The 19,535-nt window shown below is 31.0% G+C and overlaps 1 protein-coding gene across 1 annotated transcript in view; it reads left to right on the forward strand.

The window, feature by feature from the left end:
- LOC129222039 (CLK4-associating serine/arginine rich protein-like) overlaps positions 1 to 19,535 on the forward strand; it is a 69,085-nt gene that overhangs the window by 40,045 nt on the left and 9,505 nt on the right. The window contains exons 10-15 of the mRNA XM_054856455.1: positions 5,475 to 5,551; positions 5,641 to 5,679; positions 6,249 to 6,401; positions 6,579 to 6,857; positions 8,785 to 9,021; positions 16,839 to 16,878. Of these exons, the coding sequence (XP_054712430.1) occupies positions 5,475 to 5,551; positions 5,641 to 5,679; positions 6,249 to 6,401; positions 6,579 to 6,857; positions 8,785 to 9,021; positions 16,839 to 16,878 (825 nt within the window). The remainder of the gene's footprint in view (positions 1 to 5,474; positions 5,552 to 5,640; positions 5,680 to 6,248; positions 6,402 to 6,578; positions 6,858 to 8,784; positions 9,022 to 16,838; positions 16,879 to 19,535) is intronic.

Consider the following 19,535-nt stretch of genomic DNA (forward strand, 5'->3'; position numbering starts at 1 on the left):
GGTTAATTTCTCGCCAATTGGCTTGCCCGTGTTACGGCTCCATGTTATGGTAACTTGGTAATTTACTCGTCCATCTAATGATAATTTTGCTCGAGAAAAAGTTCTTAAAATTGGAATAGAAAAAGAATGAAATCGAATTTTCGAAAAATCGCTTCGATGTGCACATCCCCACGCTACAAACTAATTTTGTGCCAAATTTCATGAAAATCGGACGAACGGTCTAGGCGCTATGGGCGTCAGAGATCCTGACAAACAGACAGAGAGAGATCCAAACACAGAGACTTTCAGCTTTATTATTAGTAAAAATTTCAATTGTATTTTTATTCCTTAAATTTATTTTAGAAAAAATGCAAAAGTCAGTCAAAAAAATGTGGTCCATTTCCTAGTCTCGGATTGTATTGAAACTTGGCATGGTTACTTTCTTTATGTATTTAAGAAGCGTTCAAAATATTTATGGTGAATCTCCAATGGTTTAGGCTTTACAGCCTGTAAAATTTTTTGGAATTTCATGATTAAAAGAAGCAACTCTAAGTTCTTTTGATCCTGAAATAGTATTATGAAGTTTTTAAAATCAAATTTCGAGTTCTAATACAAGGAAAAAGGATAAGCAATTATTTTTATACTAATATATTTTCAATTTTCGCTATGAAAACTATGTTCTACCACACAAGGAAAATTTTCACTCTGCTGTTATTTTTTCTTTGCTAACAAACCTAACGTTACAATTTACGTTCTCATTTTTAATACTTTAAATTAAAATGTTTTTAGTTAAAAAAAGATATTTTTCTCTAAAAAATATAAAAGCTTGCTATTGTTGAGTGATGCTGCTAAGATTGAACTCTGGCTAAACCAACCCTTTTATTCGAGGACTCGGGAGTTAGAAATTGCCTCTCTTTCAAAATCTGAATTCATATAGAAATAAACAAACTTGAAAGAAATGGTGCATTATAGCAAATTTGTACAAAATGAGATTTTAGTAAAATAACAAATGAAAAGCAATAATAAGAAAACCATAGTTTAAATATCTTGAAGAATAGAGATTTTAGATCTTTTCCTTAAATTTGCCTCTCACTCCAATATTGTATGCTAAAAAAACTAAAAAAATAATGCTTTAATATAGGTACAAATAATTTTTTAGTTATCCCCATTTTTCTGATCTTTTTATAACTAAAATTTGAGAAATGAAAACTATACTTAAAGAACAATATATGCCATGCGTTGTATTAATTACTATCCAATTATTTCAAACATATTTCGCAGGGGAAAAATTTTGTATTACCATTGAAACTGGTAAATTAGTCGTTTTTTGTTAAATTTTGGAATGTCATGGACTCTAGGGACTATTTCCCCTATTTTTAATTCACCCCTTTTCTGCTTGACTTTAAAAATGCTCCCCCCCCCTGATTTCCCCCTTTTTGCTCTCTGACTACTGTCATCCACGTGATGTATGAAATTTTAAAACATAGTTCACTGATAATGGGGCATCTCAGTAAATGGCACCTCTCCCTGTATTTTGGGAGCAATGTTATGCATTTGTGCATAATATGTATCAAGTACTTAGCCCTCCCTCCCCCTCCCCCGGGAAAACTTTGAAATTTTGTACCTAAAATTATCTAATTATGATGAATCCTTTAAAATTTTTGAGAGTCCTTAAAAAGTTCTTCATTTTCACCTTTAAAAATGAGTATGAACCTTATTGTCTGCAGCCGTTATTCTTAAATTTTAAAAACTGCTTCTTTTATGGCAAAATGCTATGATTATTAGCCTTCCTCCGAAATAGCGAAATGGAATTGTCAGATACCACGTGATGAAGGCAGAGCCAAGTGCCTTCCCCTGGTAAACAGACAATACCCTATTTATCTGTTTTCAGTCTAAATACTATTCCCCCCCCCCAAAAAAAAAACATTTTTTAAAATATAATTGTTTCCCAATCATGTTTAGACTTGATTTTTTTACTCTTGAGTAAAGTAATAATGAAGATAAAATAAAAGCAAAAGTCAAAGATGAGACTCTTAGTTGTAGTTTCAAAAAATAGTTTAGATTCACTAATTTTTAATGAATATACTGCAATTAAATTTTTCACCAGGTTACCTTGGTTAGGTTTTTCTGAGAAACTCCTCCACTAATTTTTTCCCCATATAGTTTTTTGCAACACTAACTTGCAAATTTTGTTAAACCATGTCTTAGAGTAACCCTATTCAATTTCTTGTATAAAAAAAAGTTATTATTTTCTTCTGTAATATCAAACATTTTTGCTTTTTAGAGCTATGTTATAAAAATATTGTAACTAAAAAAAGGAATTTTATGGGGAGGGGAAAAAAAAAACTCCCGAAGCTATTCTTGATGTTTACTAAGGGATGAAAAAAAGAAAAAAACCCTTCTTTTACTGTGAATTGCATCTTCTTTATCTTTACCATCCTAACTTTAAAATGTTCTTTTGTGTGTGTATATTTTTAAAAGACTTGGATAATAATTTGAAAGAGCTGCATTCTAAAAGCAAGTAGAAAAATAATTCTAAAATCTGCATATGAAGTTCTGGATATTGCTGTTTATAAGTCATTCTGAGAAATGTTTCAGCATCATCCGTTTTATTTATTTATTTATTTATTTATGTCCATTGTTTACAGAAAAAAAACGTTAACTTGTTCAATGCTGAAACTGATTTTTTTCCCATTATGTTTTTTTTATCATAAAAATGCTGACAAGTTAATTTCATAATAATACCCATCTGTTGATTTAAAATAACTATATGCATTTCTCTTTTTTTTTTCTTCTAGAAACTGTTTTTCTTCTTTATTTGTTCTTATTTTGTGCTAAAGTTTAAGATTTGTGTTAGAATAAAAACTTTAAAAATAATTTTTGTGAACCTTGAATTTCAGTCTAACAAGAATCTAGTGTATTTTATTTTATTTCTGAATAGTAAATGAAGTAATAATAATAATAAAAATTATTATTATTAGTCTTTTGGTTTAAAAGTTCAATGTATGTTCCAAAAATCTTTTGGCTAATAATGTGCATCAAGGTTTTTTTGTTTTGTTTAATGCTGTAAGTTTTATACCACACATTAGCAAAGTAGTATTTTTGTGGTAAGTACATAATATGTATTATACTAACCTAGGAAAACATTTCTATTACAGAGCAGTATTTAAAAAATATTTTTTATAGTGTTGTTTTACAGGAAAAGCATGTTATGTTATTAGAAGTTTACATCAATGGCTTAATGCAAAATCATGTTATTTATTTTAAATACTTTATAAAATGTACTAAAATTCACACTTAAAGTACAAATAATAATTTTTCGGAAGATAATTTAAATATGAAATTCCAGACAAAATAAGATGTTGAGTGAAATTATAGTTTTTTTTTTTTTTTTTTGGCATCATTTTTACAGTTAAAACTTCAAAAATAATATCCCAGTCAAAATAGACATTCGAGGTCAAAAAAAAATTGCAATGAGCTGAAAATTGCTACAGACCTTAAGTGCATCATTTGAAATGAATTGTCAAAAAATCCTCATTGATCCCAGTGGAACTAAAAATTTTATGCAGGTCAAAAGTCAAAATGAACAAAATGTAAGAAAAAAGAAAACTGTATTGTGTGTTTGTGAGCTGAAAATGAGTATAGGCCTGAAAAACATCATTATAAATGAAATGTCAAAAGTACCTATCGATCCCACTTGAACTTAAAGTTTTATGCAAGGTCCAAGGTCAAAAAAAAAAAAAAAAAATCTTTAAAATGTCTGAACCAATTTTCAGCTTTATGTGAATTTTTCTAGTTTTGCAAAAATGTTTGTGTTTATTTATGTGCAGACTGGATCAAATTTTTTTTTGCAATTGAAAAATGTTCAGTAAAATATTGAAGACATCTAGAAGTGTTTGTTGTAGGAACTTCGGACTCTGACAAGAGATTTGACCAGGCATGACACCTCGAGAATAGTGGGGGGCGAGTAGATAAGTTCTGAAAAGTACAGGTTTCAGATTTTGAGTAAAGGGACAATAGAAAGGAATTCAAAGCAGGTGGATTGCAATACTGGATGAGGAAAACAGCAAGAGAAGAGAAAGACCATAGCTACGTTAAGCTGTAGGTGGTCACAACAAGCTTCTCCCATGAGGGAAAAAGAGATAAGGGGCTCCTCATTAGATTGAACGGGACACACAACTCTTAAAGTGGATAAAAGGATTAGAAAGGGTTTTTTCACCTTCGAAAGGTGGGGCTTAGCTAATTCAAAATCTAATCAAATTGCGGACAAAAGTGAAAAGAGTTTTGAATTGGTTCCCTTCTTGCTGGTAATTTCGTGGCAGAAGGAGTGTGACAAATGTTATTCAAAAATTTATCAAACACTTCATTGGAAAGTATTGTAAAATTGAAAAAAAAATAATAATAACAATAATAATAAGTGAAGGGTTTTTTTTTTGAATAATTTTTGTTATAATCACCAATAATTCAAATTTACATTAGTTAATACTAATTAAGAAATAAACAGTATTAATTTCTCCATTAAATCTAATTTTATGGTTAACTAATGTTTAATGTTTAATTATGAATTTTTAAAACTATTCCGGTCATGACGTCACTCCGGCTATGAAGACACTTTGTTGACAGTCCCAAAGGTGTCATGATAACAAGGTTCGACTATATATATATATATATATATACATATATACACACACACACATACACACACACACACACACACACATATATATATATATATATATATATATATATATATATATATTAACTGTATATTTAAGCATGAAAGGATATGAGTTCACAAAAGAGGTAACAGTCCCTAAAAATGTCTCTTAAAATAAAGATGTGTCCCTAAAAATTTTGAATGATAATTCTATATAAGTCGAAATTCATATCAAATTTTACTTTGCCAGCTATTTTAATCCAAAACATATCTCTCAATCCATCTCCGGAAGTCAAAATGGAATAAGAGATTTGTAATCATAAAAGATTTCTTTTCAGATTTCAATTGGAAGTATTTTTTTTCTTTTTCTGTTATTGAAGTATCATTTAATAAGTGTGCAAAATATTCATACGGTAGGCACATCATTTTTTATTAGTATAGTGGCCGTCGCCTATATGAATCACGTTTGTTCCAAACAGTTTTGATTCCACAAAGCGGCTGATTTAATAAAGTGGCTGATTTAATAAAGCTGGATTTTGTTCTGTTTTTGATGATTTGATTCATTAAAGGGGTTGATTCACTTAACCACTGATTCAATTAACCGGTGTCCACTGTATAACTTCGTGAGCATTTATTATGAGGGGGAAAAATGAAATTTCTACTGTTTTCTTTTCAATTAATTTGTTTTTAAATTGATCAGGGTCATGCCCTTTTAGTCATTAAACTACCACACAGTGTTTTAAAAAAATATTATTTATTAAGAAATGTATTCGATTGCTAACCACTTTCTAAACATTTGTTTATATTTTAAATATTCTCTTATTGTTTATTCTTCCAGGGTAGAAAATCAAGAAGAGAAAGAAGAGCGTTAAGAGAGAAGAAACTAGCTGGTAGAAGAATTACTAGTCCCCCAAGGTAAATTTTATTTTTCAATTTAAAAAGCAAATAATTAATCTATGCATTATTGTTCAAACACACATTAATTTTTCTCTATTTTATACTAGCTATGCAGCCAGAGATAGTCCCACATATACTCCTATGAGGTTAGTAAGATTTAAAGAACTACAGTATGTTAGTTTTGTTTTGACAAAGTTATTTTTAATATATTTCAATAAAAATTATCATGCTCAGATTTAGTAATTTGTAGTGCAATTACTTATCTGTTTGAGTCAATATCTGTTATGGATTTCTTGTGTTTGGTTCACATCAGGGGAGTTAAGGATTAAAATCCCCTTAGAGCTTTTGGTTTTGAGCTATATTGCCAATCAATATGTTAATGTACATACATGTGAAGGAAGAATTTTTTATAAAGCAAAACCACAGGAGAAAATTCTGACTGTGGTAGATTGCATATTGTACCTGTTTCTTGAACCATCCTGTGATTGAGCTGTCCAAGAGTTAAGCATTATATGGATGATAAATTTCATCAAAACCACTATTACTTACTGCCATTAGTTAAACGTTCTTAATCCATTTATTTCCATTTTGGTAGCAATAGTGTGAAAACATCCGAAATAATATCATCTAACAGTTTAGATTTTGCCCTTAGTTTTCAGTAATACTAAATTTGATTATAAAACTCATGATGATGTATTGTTTTAATTTTTGCTAGACATTCAACTTCAAAATCTCGTTCCCGTTCTCCTCCTGATGCTGGGAAAATTATGTTCATTACAAGTTTTGGCGATGAAGTATCTGATGGTGAACATCGTAAATCTACTGACGTAAATACTGCAGTCATTGTGAAACGAGGGAAAAATTCAAAGTAAGTTTCCTTTTTATAACTTTTATTTTGTTTTACATAACAATTTCTTGGATAAAAATGCCTTTTGCATCAATTAATTAATTTACATTATTGCTAGTTTCAGAATTAGAACTAAAAATAGCCACTTTCGGTGGCCGCCTGTAGTGTAGGTTTTATATGTTTATGTTCCTCATTTAGAACAAAGGATGGTTCAAGCTCAGTTATTGGCCCGCAGCTTCCTTCTAAAAATGGAGATGAAGAAAAGCATTTCTCTGATTCCCATGCATCAAAATATAGTGTCTCTTCTGAATCTTCTCGATCTTCTGGTCATTCGAAGAAAAAAAGCTCCAAAGACCGTAAACGTTATTCTCGTCATCGAAGGCATTCTTCACGTTCATCTTCAAGGTCTTCCTCTTTGCCCCGAAAATCGGCTAGCAGTAAAAATAAACGTAGAAATAGGTCAAGATCAAAGTCAAGGTATGTATTTAATGTACTGAAAATTATTTGTTCGTTGTTCCAATGTTGTGAACAAACTTTAAATATTTAGAAATTTCTAATTATATACTTTTTGCTTTGGTCCTTTTTTTACTGCTCACATCATTTGAAATAGTTGTCATTTGCATTAAACTTCTGCTGTATAGAAAATTGTAAAATCGACATTTTTGCACCTTATTTTTACTATGACTTGTTTTGAAGATTCATTTATGACCAGCTGGCTGTTTTTAACTGAAACTTAGTATTGACTGTTAAAAGAGGGAAGAAAAAACCCGCCAATTATCTAGAAAATGTCATACAAGAATAAGTATGTTTATGCTTTGTTGAAAAAACTGTGAGCATCAAAGGTTTATAATGGAAGCAAAATTTGTCTTAGTTCTACTTTATTTTATTGATATGTGTTCTCAGATCTCTTTTACCTGCATGTGTTATAGCAGTTGAAGAAGCAATGTTCTTCGCTTAATAAACTTACATATTTGCACTTATATTTTTCTGTAAACTCAAATACTTTAGATTCCTGGCTTGAGAAATAGCGACCACTGTGGCTTGCTTTCAAATACTTCAAGCTTCTAAAGTTGGTAGTTAACCAAGTTTAATTAAGGATTGATCAAACCAGCTTGTATAATTTGAGCATTTGCACAATGTAGAAGGAGAAGACTAGCTATCTTACTGGTCATTGTAGAGATATCTGTCTAGAGGTGGCTTAGTGTTAAATTTGGCTCTGACAGAGCTTACTGGAATGCTCAGTAGCAAAGTTTTCTGCCACAGCTTCACTAACAAGAATTTATTTACAACCTTCAAAAAGCGGCATCAGGTTTTCTATCATCTACATAAACAAAGCAAAGTGTGTGTATGTGCGTTTGTTTGTTGGTTACCTCTTGGTCAGATCAAAAAATCCAGAAATACAAAATATACTTGCTTGGAAAAAAAAAGTTCAATTTTAGCCACTTAAAAATATGAACATTTGCTTCATATTGTTGAATTTTACTTGATTTTACAAAGCATTCAATGCAATTTACAAAAATCAGAAAGTATTAAAAAATGATCTTACTACATTGGCTTCTTTGAAGACTCTTAATGTGATTCATATTTTCAAAATTTCAATACTGTCTACAAATTTGTTTGCCCATCAGTTTCGCCCGTATTTGTTCCCATCGTTTCAAATGAGCTCATTTCATAAGAAATTATATCATCTACCTAAAGTCCATCCATATCTATGCATATATGCCCGTCTGGCTAAAAATTGTTTCTGTTGGGTGTCATGGAACCTTGATGATGTTCACATGACTGATGACCAAATGTTGCCTAACTCAGCAATTTTGTTCGCCAAATTTGATACCAAATATTTTGCCAATTTGTCAATATCTTTTAATTTTCTCGCGAGGCCGGTAGACTTCATAAAGATATGGCATCATCACCATATGAGGTAGCAAATCCAGCAGTAATGTAATATAGCGCTTCAAATCATTAGTGGTTTGCTGGTTCGAGATTGCTAAGGACTAGTTCAGATCACTACCAAATGAAAAGTAACTATAGTTTGCAGGATCCAGCAGCAGTTCAAAATCAATTGCATCATTTTATAATATTAACAAGTAATAATTATTGCCTTTTTTTTGCAATCTTGCCTAAATTCTGTGCATTTGCACATTGATAAATTTATCTTAGTTACAGGACTGCAAGATCAATTTAGTATCTTTAATACTAACTTGAAATTGTTAGTTGAAGTTAAAAAATTTTGGAGCAAAAACACGTTTAAGGTTGCACAAAAAACATATTTCATGTTAAAGTGGCCAGTCATTCTTTGTGGGCGAGTACATCTTAGTGCTTACTGGTCCAAAAGCATTTTAAGATTTCTTATCCTGTAATATGTATACATGATTAACTTTTCAATTTTTCTTTTTATTTCCAGGTCTAGGTCACACTCTGAATCACGGAGTCGAGCAAAAACCAAGTCCAGATCTCGATCTCGATCTAAATCAAATACTAAAATGAATTCTGAAAAATCTCCCGAGCTTCCCCCTCCTCCTGTAAAGTCTTATTACCGCCACAGTTTATCTCGTTCAAATAGTGATGTTTCGGACGATAGTGAAGAAGAAAAAAGTAACAGCAGCAGCATGAATTTAACAAATTTTTCAAGTGTTCCTCGGTAACTTTTTAATTTATAAATTTGAAATATTTTTAATGATTAATAATTAAATTCTAAAATTGTCACAAAATTCTTTTTGTACTTTTTAATATAAAATATGCTAGGGGAACATGGGGCAAAGTGAAATATTTACTCCGATTTTAGCTTCACCTATCTGATTTTAACTACAGTAAAAGACCATTATAATGCACACTTTGGAATCTGAGCTTTTGCGTTATACAGGTTTTTGCGCTATATAGATCATTTACCAAATTTTGAAAATAATATTTAGAATATCTATATATTTTCTCTGCAGAATGAGTTCTAATTACAATGAGTATTACAGCATTAATTATGCATTTTAGTATACATATGCATCATTCACAAATAAATCTTTTTCACAAGTGAACTATTCTGCACTTCTGCATGTTTCATGATTTGCATAACAGATGCTTTTTCTAGAGCAATCTGGCATCCCCCCCTCCCTGTGAGCACTAACTTCCCTTTAAAAGCTTTGAATGGAAAGATGAAAACTTTCAAAATTCAATTTGTGTAAGAATTTTTATGTTTGCAAAGTGGAATAAAGTGCCTTTTTTAACTGCAAAACTTAATTGTTTATGCCTGAAAAGTTGTGTGCTTTATAGAGAATTGAGTTATACAGGTCGACGTTATAAAGGTATTCCACTGCATGTAGTACCATATCTACATGCAGCGGTCAGGAAAAAAATACTGTCGAAGATTTAAGCATTTGGTAATACAGACAATTTAAAAAAAAATGATATTCATGTTGTAATATTTTGTTGTAAGTCAAAAATTATTTCTATTATTATAAAATGATAAAGTTTCTTGTTATTAACATTTTAAATAATTATTGAGGCCTCATAATATTCAATCCAATATTAATTTAGTTAATATTAAGCTTATTTGTATTTTAAATAAATTGTACAGTTAGTCAAGTACATATGGGGCAAAGTGAAATAGTTTGTTTCATATTCTCACTCAATCATTTAATCTAAGTAACTTACATTTTCATTTATTAATTAACTCGTTTACATTCCTTCGTTTAATGATTCACTTATGTATTGATTAATTTACTTGTTTTCTAATCCATTCATTCTTTTACTTGCTCATTTATTTTTCTTCATATATATTGATTTATTCCTTTAATTATTCATTTACTGTTTCATTATCTTTTCATTTATTCATTCAACCTTTTATTTACTGATTCTTTTGATCAAAAATATGTGTTTTTTTTTTTTATAAATCAAATAGAAAATATTTCATTAGAAAAATTGTTTTATTTTTCACTTTGCCCCCATAAAAAAAGAGTGAAAACTTTCCACTTTTTTTTTTTTTTTTTTGAAGACTCAAAAGACTCAAGTTTACTGCCAAAAAATAAAAAATACTGTTTAAATCCAAGTTTTATTATAAAATACAATTTAATCTTTCATTATGTCCTGTAATTTTTAAAACGAATTTCTGATTTGTTCATTTTGAAAAAACTCATTGTTTTCATAAGTTTCTCTGATTATTATCAAGTGTCATTTTGATGATTGATAGATGTGCATCTTCTCAGTGTTCTTAAATTAATTTAAGATAAACTTTATTAATCTTGCAATTCATTTGCCTTTTCCATAAACAATACATGTTGAACCCCCCGTCCTCCTAGTTATAACTGTCACGTGATGGTTAATGTTCAAAATGTTTCTTCTACAATTTTGTGTATTTAAAACTGTATAGTTAGATACAAAACCATTATTGAAATTTGACAATCAACCTTGATGAGCATATGATTAAAGTGGAAAACCAATGTTAATAAAAGCACAAATTCTTAAGAAAATACTGCATATAACTATGTCAAGGCTACAATAGACTCTTCATCAGTAGAAAAAACTGAGCTACACAACCAGAAAATCATGAGAAATAACTGTGAGCTATCATATGAGCTTTATGATGTATTTTCATGAGATTTTATGCTTTATTTATGTTGGTTTTTCATTTTAGTCATATTTTGGCACAGAGCTTGTTTGATAATTTTTCATAGAACTTGATGAGCATAGTTTGTTTTTGATTTTTTTTTTGTATACATAAGATTTCTTGCGCCATTAGAAATGGAATTTATTTTTCTTAACAGTTTTCATGTTCCCCTTCATTTAATATTTTTGTTTTACACTATCTAATTTAACAAGAATAGTGAATATTTGTGTATAGAGCCATGTTTTTCCACCAATAGTTTCTTCAATGGGAATTAGGGTTGTATTAGGTGACAAAGATGCTTTTCTGACATTTTCATGTTTTTAAGTTTTTGTATCTTGGTTCTATACATGTTTTTTTTTTATTTACATGATTTATGAATATTTGGGATTATCATGTGTTTGTCATTATACTTATAAATTTTGATTCCTCGTAGCCAAGTGGAACTGTTGTGATTCTTTTCTAATGGAAAGTTATGATATGGAGAGTATGTCAGAAAAGATATTGTTAAAGAATCTTTAATATGCTAATCTGTTTAGCAAGGGCAATGATTATACATTGGTTATCATTCAAAAAAAAAAAAAAAAAATCCAAGTATCAAAGATTTCAGTTGATCAGGTGGAGCAGAAATGGTTCTACTGTGGATTAGTGGGTTGGGAGTTGTGATTAAGCTGGTTAGTTACGTTGATCTTCACAGTAGATGCCATTAATTGTAAAAACTTGTTATTTAATTTTATATAATCTTTATCAATGCTTGGACTAGGGATTTCATATTGCTAGCCAGCAAATTAGTTAAATTTTATCATTTTAATAAGTTTACTGTTGATTTTTTTTATAGAAAACTCAAAGTAGTAATTTTCAATACAGTGTAAGAAATGCAGCATAGAGCATACACTTAAGACAAATAAGACACTTGATCATGGGTGAAAGACCTTCCGTCTCAGGACGGATTTCCGTCTTGACAAAATTTCCGAGACGGAGGTCGGGACGGAAAGAAATTCAATGACTTTCTTTTAATTTTGAATGAAAAAAGAAAAATTGAGTGTTTAAAAAATATGCTTTAATATTACTAGACCGTTCCATAACCACGAATTTACATCGACATTCTCTCGGTTTTCCGCCATGTGCTTGTTTTGTTTGCAACGTGCTTTTGGAGGAGTGGCTTTTCGGCTCGCGCTGTTTGACTTTTTTTAAGTATAGCTTTATTTCCAACTCGCTGCATTGCAGACCGAGGAGTTGCTCGCTATTCTCCCTGATTTTTCGAAGCTAATTGAAAATTTAGCCTTTTCTCATGCTATTTTCGATTATCCTTTCGTTTTTTTCATTTGTGTTTTTTTTTTTTTTGCAAACTTTACACGCATAAATGAAAATTATGTACGCTCTTAAAATGTCTTAAGAGTTGAATCTGCATCACCGATTGAGAGTAATTGCTGACAAGATGAAATATTTTCGCCACAGCAAAGGGCGTCCACATACCAGGTAAAACAGAAACTATCAAGGATTTTGAAGATTTTAATGAAAATGGGAATTTTGGAAATATTCGGGGGGGGGGGATTTCAAGCTGGTTGGAAACATCGATGGGCAAACCGTTCCTGCATTTTTGACAATGGCTTGAGGAATCACTAAATTCTAATGTCATTGATTCGAACACTCGCTAGAATGGAAATATGGGTGGGGGGAGGGAGAGAAAGGAAAGGAGAAAAATAACGGCAGCACGAGTTTGCGAAAAAACGCTGCTCTTGCAAAGAGGGTAATCTGTCCGCAAATTAACCCACGATACTGAGGTCTTAAAACGTTGATATCTTGGACAATCTAGGGGGGGGGGGGGGTACTCACGGGTTACAGTATAAGATATCGAAAAACTGAATTGAAAATATTTTTGAAGCTAGGAGTGGTTCGATATTTCTCCAGTGCAAACTCTTAAAAATTTAAAAGTCAAAAAGTTTTAGGCTGTCTCTAATGGTATAAAAGTGGATTTTAAAAAGAATCGAAGACTGGAGTCTTAAAAACACTAATTTAGGCAATCTTTCGTGAATTTATGAGAGATGGTTTTGGTGTACTAACATGAAAATGTTTTGTAGCTGATGTATTAAAAACTATTTGAGGCTATACTTAAATGACTTAAGTTGAAGGGCATTTGCGACACTCTTTCGAAAACTGTTTGTAATTGAAGTCTTAAATCTTTTAGGCTGTCTTTGGCAATGTCAAGAGGGAGGGAGGGGGCTCTCTTTAGGCGAAATTCCGAAACTGGAGTCTTAAAAGCGCAACTTTGGACCGTCTTGGGGTTCGGGGTTCTCCTTTCCCAAAAAATATTCAAAGCTGAAATATTCAGAACTCAGCTTTAGGTAATCTTTGGAAGACTTAAGAAGAGGGAATTCGAAGGCTTTCTCTCAATACGTTTCAGAATTTAAATTCTTAAATTTTCGGTGATGAAAAGGGGAAAACGCAAATTTTAGTAAAATTTAATGAACTTAGAGGAAAGACTTCGGGGGGGGGGGGGGGGGGGGTCTCTCTCTCCGGAAGTATTGAAATGCTATTTTGACTATTTTTGAGTGAGTTAAGAGTTAGGGAATTCAGGGGTCTTTCTCGAAACATTTTCGAAATTGAAGTCTTAAAACTTTGGGTTGTCTTTGGCGATGTTTGGAAGGGAGTTGCTCTCTCAATAGAAAAATAAATCTTAAACAAAAACTTACACTGCGTTTAGTAAACACAATGAGAGGGGGGGGGGGGGTATTCCGCACCCCCAGCCCGAAACATTTTAGTTTCTAAAATTTTAAGAGCTTTGTTTTGGGCTATCTTTGGATGACTTAAGGGGGAAGGGTGTAGGAAGATTTTTTCAAAAAGTTTCCAAAATTAAAGTATTAAAATTTTTAGGCGGTCATAAGTAATGCTTATAGGTAAGAGGGGTGCTATTCCCTACAAAACAATTTAGAAAGTGAAGCCTTAAAAATTGAAATTTAGGACATTTGTGGTGAACTCAGAGGAAGGGGTTCGGGAGTTCTCTTCCGAAAAATCTTTGATGCTGAAATATTTAAAGCGCCACTTTAGGCTATATTTGAGTGCCTTAAGAGGGATGCGATTCGGGAACCCTGCCTGGAGTTAGGATTCAGTTCCCCTATTTCTTTTTCAATTAATGAATGTTGGAAAGGGTACCTTATTTAAAAAATATATATACTTCACTGAAGCGATTTTTTATTGCTAATTTCACCACCTGCTATCTTATAAAAGAATTCTTTTTCAAATGAAGACTGTGGGAATGGTGACAGTTCATTATCATTAGTCGGCCTTACCCTTCCCCCACCTTTCCTTCTTTTCTAGTTTGTTGGCGCTACCTTGGGTAGACTTTCGAATCAGAACTGATTTATGTTGCAAAAGTGAAAATCTTAAGTCCTAAGCGATTTTATTGCTGCAACAAAAATATTTAGGATCGGCAAAAAACTAATGATGGGGTGCTGCAAACGCTTTTACTCCTTACATTATCCAACATCGTCTAAAATTTGCGTTTTTGAAACTTCAATTTCGAAATATTGCTGAAGGAGGGTTCCTGAAATCCATCCCTTCAATAGTGCATTCAAAAAGCGTATAAACGTTATGAAATTTAAATTACAATTTCCTTTTTAAATCTTCGATTTCGGGAAAGCCCATAGTGTCCCCTCCCCCCCTCCTTTCTTTAATATTTTTTGAAGGTTGCCCAATATTGTGATTTTGGGTCTCTCAGTTTGAAATAATTGATGTAAGAGTCCCTGTACCCCTCCTTTCCCTGAACTTTACCAAAATGGCCTACCACAGCGTTTTTTGGACTTCAATTTGAAAAAATTTCTGGGGGAGAGCCCCCAGACCCCCCCCCCTTATTGCCGGATTTTAGATTTTTTGGAATTATGATGTCAAAACACTTAAATATTACAATTTTAAGGCTTAAAATTTAAATCAAATAGATTCCAAAACTTGCATTGTTAAAATGTGCAACATTTATACATACAAATTTTTCTTTAAGCCCACATGCGGGCGGGGGGGGGGGGGGGAGCTGAAAATATTTTCCGTCTTGAACACATCACCAAACTTGCACCCATGCACTTGATAACAATGCTTATTAAAGCATTGTGTTCCCAATTTGGCTGAATTTTCTTCTTGAAGAATTTCTGATAATTTTTAGGATCAGAATTTTGTTTATGGAAATTTATTATCCGTGCCCCAATATTTTTGCCAAATCGTTTCTTTCTTTGAATTTATGGTTTTATCGTATTTGCCATGGCGGTGAATGCTTAATGCAGACCCTGTTTATGTTTGTGTGTGTGTGGTTAGATTGTGTGTGTGTTAATTAATTGTTTTACTTTAGATTTTTTTTTAATTGAAATGATCTTGAATTTCATCAAAAACTCAGCTTTTATTTGTGCTAATGTTCTTTAGGTTTTTTTCCTTTTTTTTCAGTTATAAAAAGGAAGCTAAATGTCTTAATTTAATTGCTATGTATATTTTTATTGTATTATTTGCAGGAAGAGTACATGGATGCCTCAATTGCCGTATCGATTAACTCCACTTCAAAAAAAAAGCCTGATTTCTGCTTTAATAGTGCTTTATCAATACTTAGCATGTGAATTTATATTACAGTTTTGGTGGCATGGACATTTCTGACCATGTGATGGCAGAAAATGTTAACACAAGGGCCTATTTACTCCTATGGATAACACCATCTTCTTCATAACTATTTTCTACTTTTTATTTGATAAAGTTAGTCGATTTGGCAAGTAGTTCATCCATATATACTACCTGAAATTGATTTCTTTTGTTTGTCTCAAATTTTCTGGTATCATTAAATGTATCTTGATAGTTTCATGTTTCGTGTTTTTGTTTATTAAGTGAAAAAAGTAATTTTTGTCTGTAATTGGTAATATAATAGGATACAAAGCTTGATAATTGATATTAGTTTTGTCTCAGTATTTCGAGTTAATCCCTCCACAAATTGACTTGTGATGTAATTTAATATTCATTAATATTCAAAATTCCCTAGATGTTCAAATTTTCCCCGATCCTAGATCGCCGGATCAGACATATTCTGCACCCGTGTTGGTGTTTTATTAAACTGTAAACATTTAGGCGGGCTTAGAATTTAGCCCTATTTACCAACTGTTTTACTTTTGTTTAGAAATTCTGACAGACTGTATGAGTTATATCAATAAAAACTTGTTTTGTTTAAGTTATTAGGTAAAAAATGTCTTAGAATTTTTTAAATTAAACATATTTTTATTGCCCTACTATTCAAGGTAATGGAGGCTTATTTTACAAAAATATTTGCAAAATTTCTGAGAGCATTTGATCATTTCATAACGAAAACCTCCTTTTAATCAATAGGAATCATTTTATGCACTTGCTTTGTAAATACTATAAATTATATTTAAACAATGTTAATTATACTCAAATGGCTTCAGTCTTATTCAGATATGATTTTAAATGGGTTTTCAGCCTTTCAACACTTTATTCAATAATTTGCTACCTAAATCAATAAAAATTTTTGTGAAAAATACAGCTATCATAGCTAATCCTATGCTAATGCATTGGAGACTACGTTCAGTGTGACAGTCTGAAGATGGCTCCATGATTGTTCTGCCTTTCAACAGTGGTTGCCACTCTAATAAACTACTCTATGCTTTTTACAGTTCTGAGTGCAATGCTAAGGTTGTTATGTTCTGCTCTTGTATGACATATTCTCTTGACTTCTACTCTTAGTACATTTATTTTCTGTGCCCAATTTAAATTTCTAAATCCTTATGTAGTAGATTAGTTTTTGGTAAGAATTTTGAGAATATTTAAAATTCATTAAAAAATTTTCAAATATGAAATTGTGATCATATCATTTGATTTTTCAGGTTACAAGCCCTTACTGGTAAAGCTGCTCCTGCTACCAAAGTCAGTAAGAACTTTAATTCATTATCAATCATCCTGTTAGTCAGTGTAATATATATTAGTTTGAAATGGTTTCGTTCCCCTCCCTTTTTTGAAGAAAAACGAAATAATTTTTATGGCTAGGCACAAGCTATATTTTTAAATGTATGTTCATAATTATTTAAAACATAATAATTCAGCTTTAATTTTTTTCCCCTCTGTAGTGCTACTCAGCATTGTTAACCCTTGGCGAAAAAGTCAAAAGCATGAAATGTGTCTTTACTTCAGGATTTATATTTGCCTTAAAATTCCCTGTAGACACTATTTGTACAAGTGTTTTTGAACTGTTCAAAATTGAACAAAAAAATGTTCAAATTAAAAAGATCTTTTCTGTATAAGTTCTTCATCAAGAGCTTTTTCAAACCAAGTTTGAAGCAAATTTGCCTTTTTGGTGAGAGGATTTATATTTGCCTTAAATTTCCCTGTAGGGGATAATAAGTTTTTTGAACAGTTAAAAATTCGAAAATTGTTCAAATCTAAAAGTAAAATATAGTAGTGAGAGCTTCTTTTGTTTTCTATCTGTTTCAAAGTGGGTCTGTCTAAGGACAAGTGCCAACAATAAATGCTGAGCCGCTCTATTGATGAATTTTTACCTTTTCTCAAGTGCAACGATTTTTCTGTTTTTTTAAATTAAAAAAAAAAAAACCTTTTGTTTATCGAATAAAATCTTTGAATCTCCCGGGTAAAATATTTTAAATGTAGCTTCATAATACATTTTCAAGTTTTAGTATTCTCAAAATTATGTATGCTGGATCTATAAAAACTTATTTAAGTACTCTAAAGTTGTTTCAGTATTAGTTATAACATTTGTATAAGAAAGGAAAAACTAAAGCATTTACTGTGTCTCCGCTTTATTTTCATCTATAGTAGAACATCAAAATGGTCCGGTAGAACATCACCCATGTCGCAACACAGCTGAATTCTTCGCCATGTTTTTGCAGATATTTTGCAACAAAATTTATATAAATCCCCAATGCGCCACAAAATATCTTGAAGAACATTGCGCAGAATTCAGCTATGTTATGATAAATGGTGTTCTACCAATGTTTATGATTCTTAGGACTTTAAACTGGGAACATGGTATTACCCCAAATTGTTTAAAAATGCAGGATAATGCAACCCAAATATAGTAGGCAAGCCACAAAATTGAGGGGGGGGGGGTCATCAGGTTTTATATAATCATGGCCAGGTCCTTTCCAGCACGCTGGAAAAACTGAGGTTTTTAAAATCTATTTTATTTAACATAGTAAATACATGTGTAACCTAAAAGTACAGAAATACAATATAGCTATTTGATGCATAAATAATAAATTTAACTTGCAAAAAATGAACTTAAAATTCATTCATACACCATATCATAAACAATTCACAATTACTATGAATACTTCTGAATCAATCATTTTTTCGGCATCTAACTTAAAAACTATTCCTCTGCTTCACTTTCTATATCGGTCAAAAATGACTTATTTCTACTACGAACCTCTGGGCTTAATTTGTAGCAAAAGAAATACAGGCACCTCCTTTGTAGCGATGGAAACGGTCGGAAACAACCAGAAATTTTGGGAAAACACCGTTTTTTTTTTTTGCCAACCAAAGAGGGTTTATTTCTACTCGGGGGGAAAAATTGAAAATTTTAATATTTCTGGTCCAAAATGAAGTTTTTTGAAATTTATGATTTTTACATTCTAATGAGCTTTTTTTTTTCTGTTAAAAATGTTTTTTATGCTCAATATCCTACATTATAACACCAAATTTGATAATACAAGCTGTAAGATAATTTAATTTTTCACTGTACACCACAGTATTATTTCCTGTTATATATATTTTTTAAACTAAAACTTGTCATGTGTACACATAACAGCATTAATATATCAATACTATTACTTTGTGGATAGGTTTTAGTAAAAAAATTTAGTATATTTTCATCTAAAGGGTGTGTATCTATGTACACTCACATGTATAAATGCATGAAACGCCAAAATATCAAAAAAGTTGCTCTCTGTTTAAAATCTTAATTTATAAATAATAATAATAAACAAATAAAAATTATTATATGCACAGAATTTCTGTCAAAAAAATTCACTAAAATACTCTCAAAAATCACATTTTCTTTGAACATAACAGTTAAATGATGCTTATAATAATTTGGATAATTTTTTGGTGTTTTGAACAATGAGAGATACATGCTGATTTTTTCAATAGGTTAAAAATTTTTGTTCATATTTGTTTAATAGGAAGAATAATACAGATTACATTTATGTTTTCAAAAATATTTTAAAATTTCTAAGAAAATATAACTAGTAAATGACATTTTTATTTGCGTAAAATAAATTTTTCCAGAAAAAAACAAATAACTTTTTTTTTCCGCTGCCTCAAAATTTCTGATTTTATTTTTAGACTTAAATGGGCTGAACTTTTCGTACTATTTCAAAATTTACATAAAATTAAAGAAAAGTGCAGCAGTTTAGCTCATTTGAGCTCCCATGCAAATTTAGCCCTGGTAAACATTATCAGCATGGAAAATATTACTCATTGTAGGACCTTTTAACTGAGCATGTAAGCTATCATTGCATCTTTCACTTAAAATCACACTGCCCAAACAATTTTGCATATGATTCATC

Source organism: Uloborus diversus, chromosome 5, assembly GCF_026930045.1.
Source record: "Uloborus diversus isolate 005 chromosome 5, Udiv.v.3.1, whole genome shotgun sequence".
In the NCBI taxonomy this organism is placed as follows: domain Eukaryota; kingdom Metazoa; phylum Arthropoda; class Arachnida; order Araneae; family Uloboridae; genus Uloborus; species Uloborus diversus.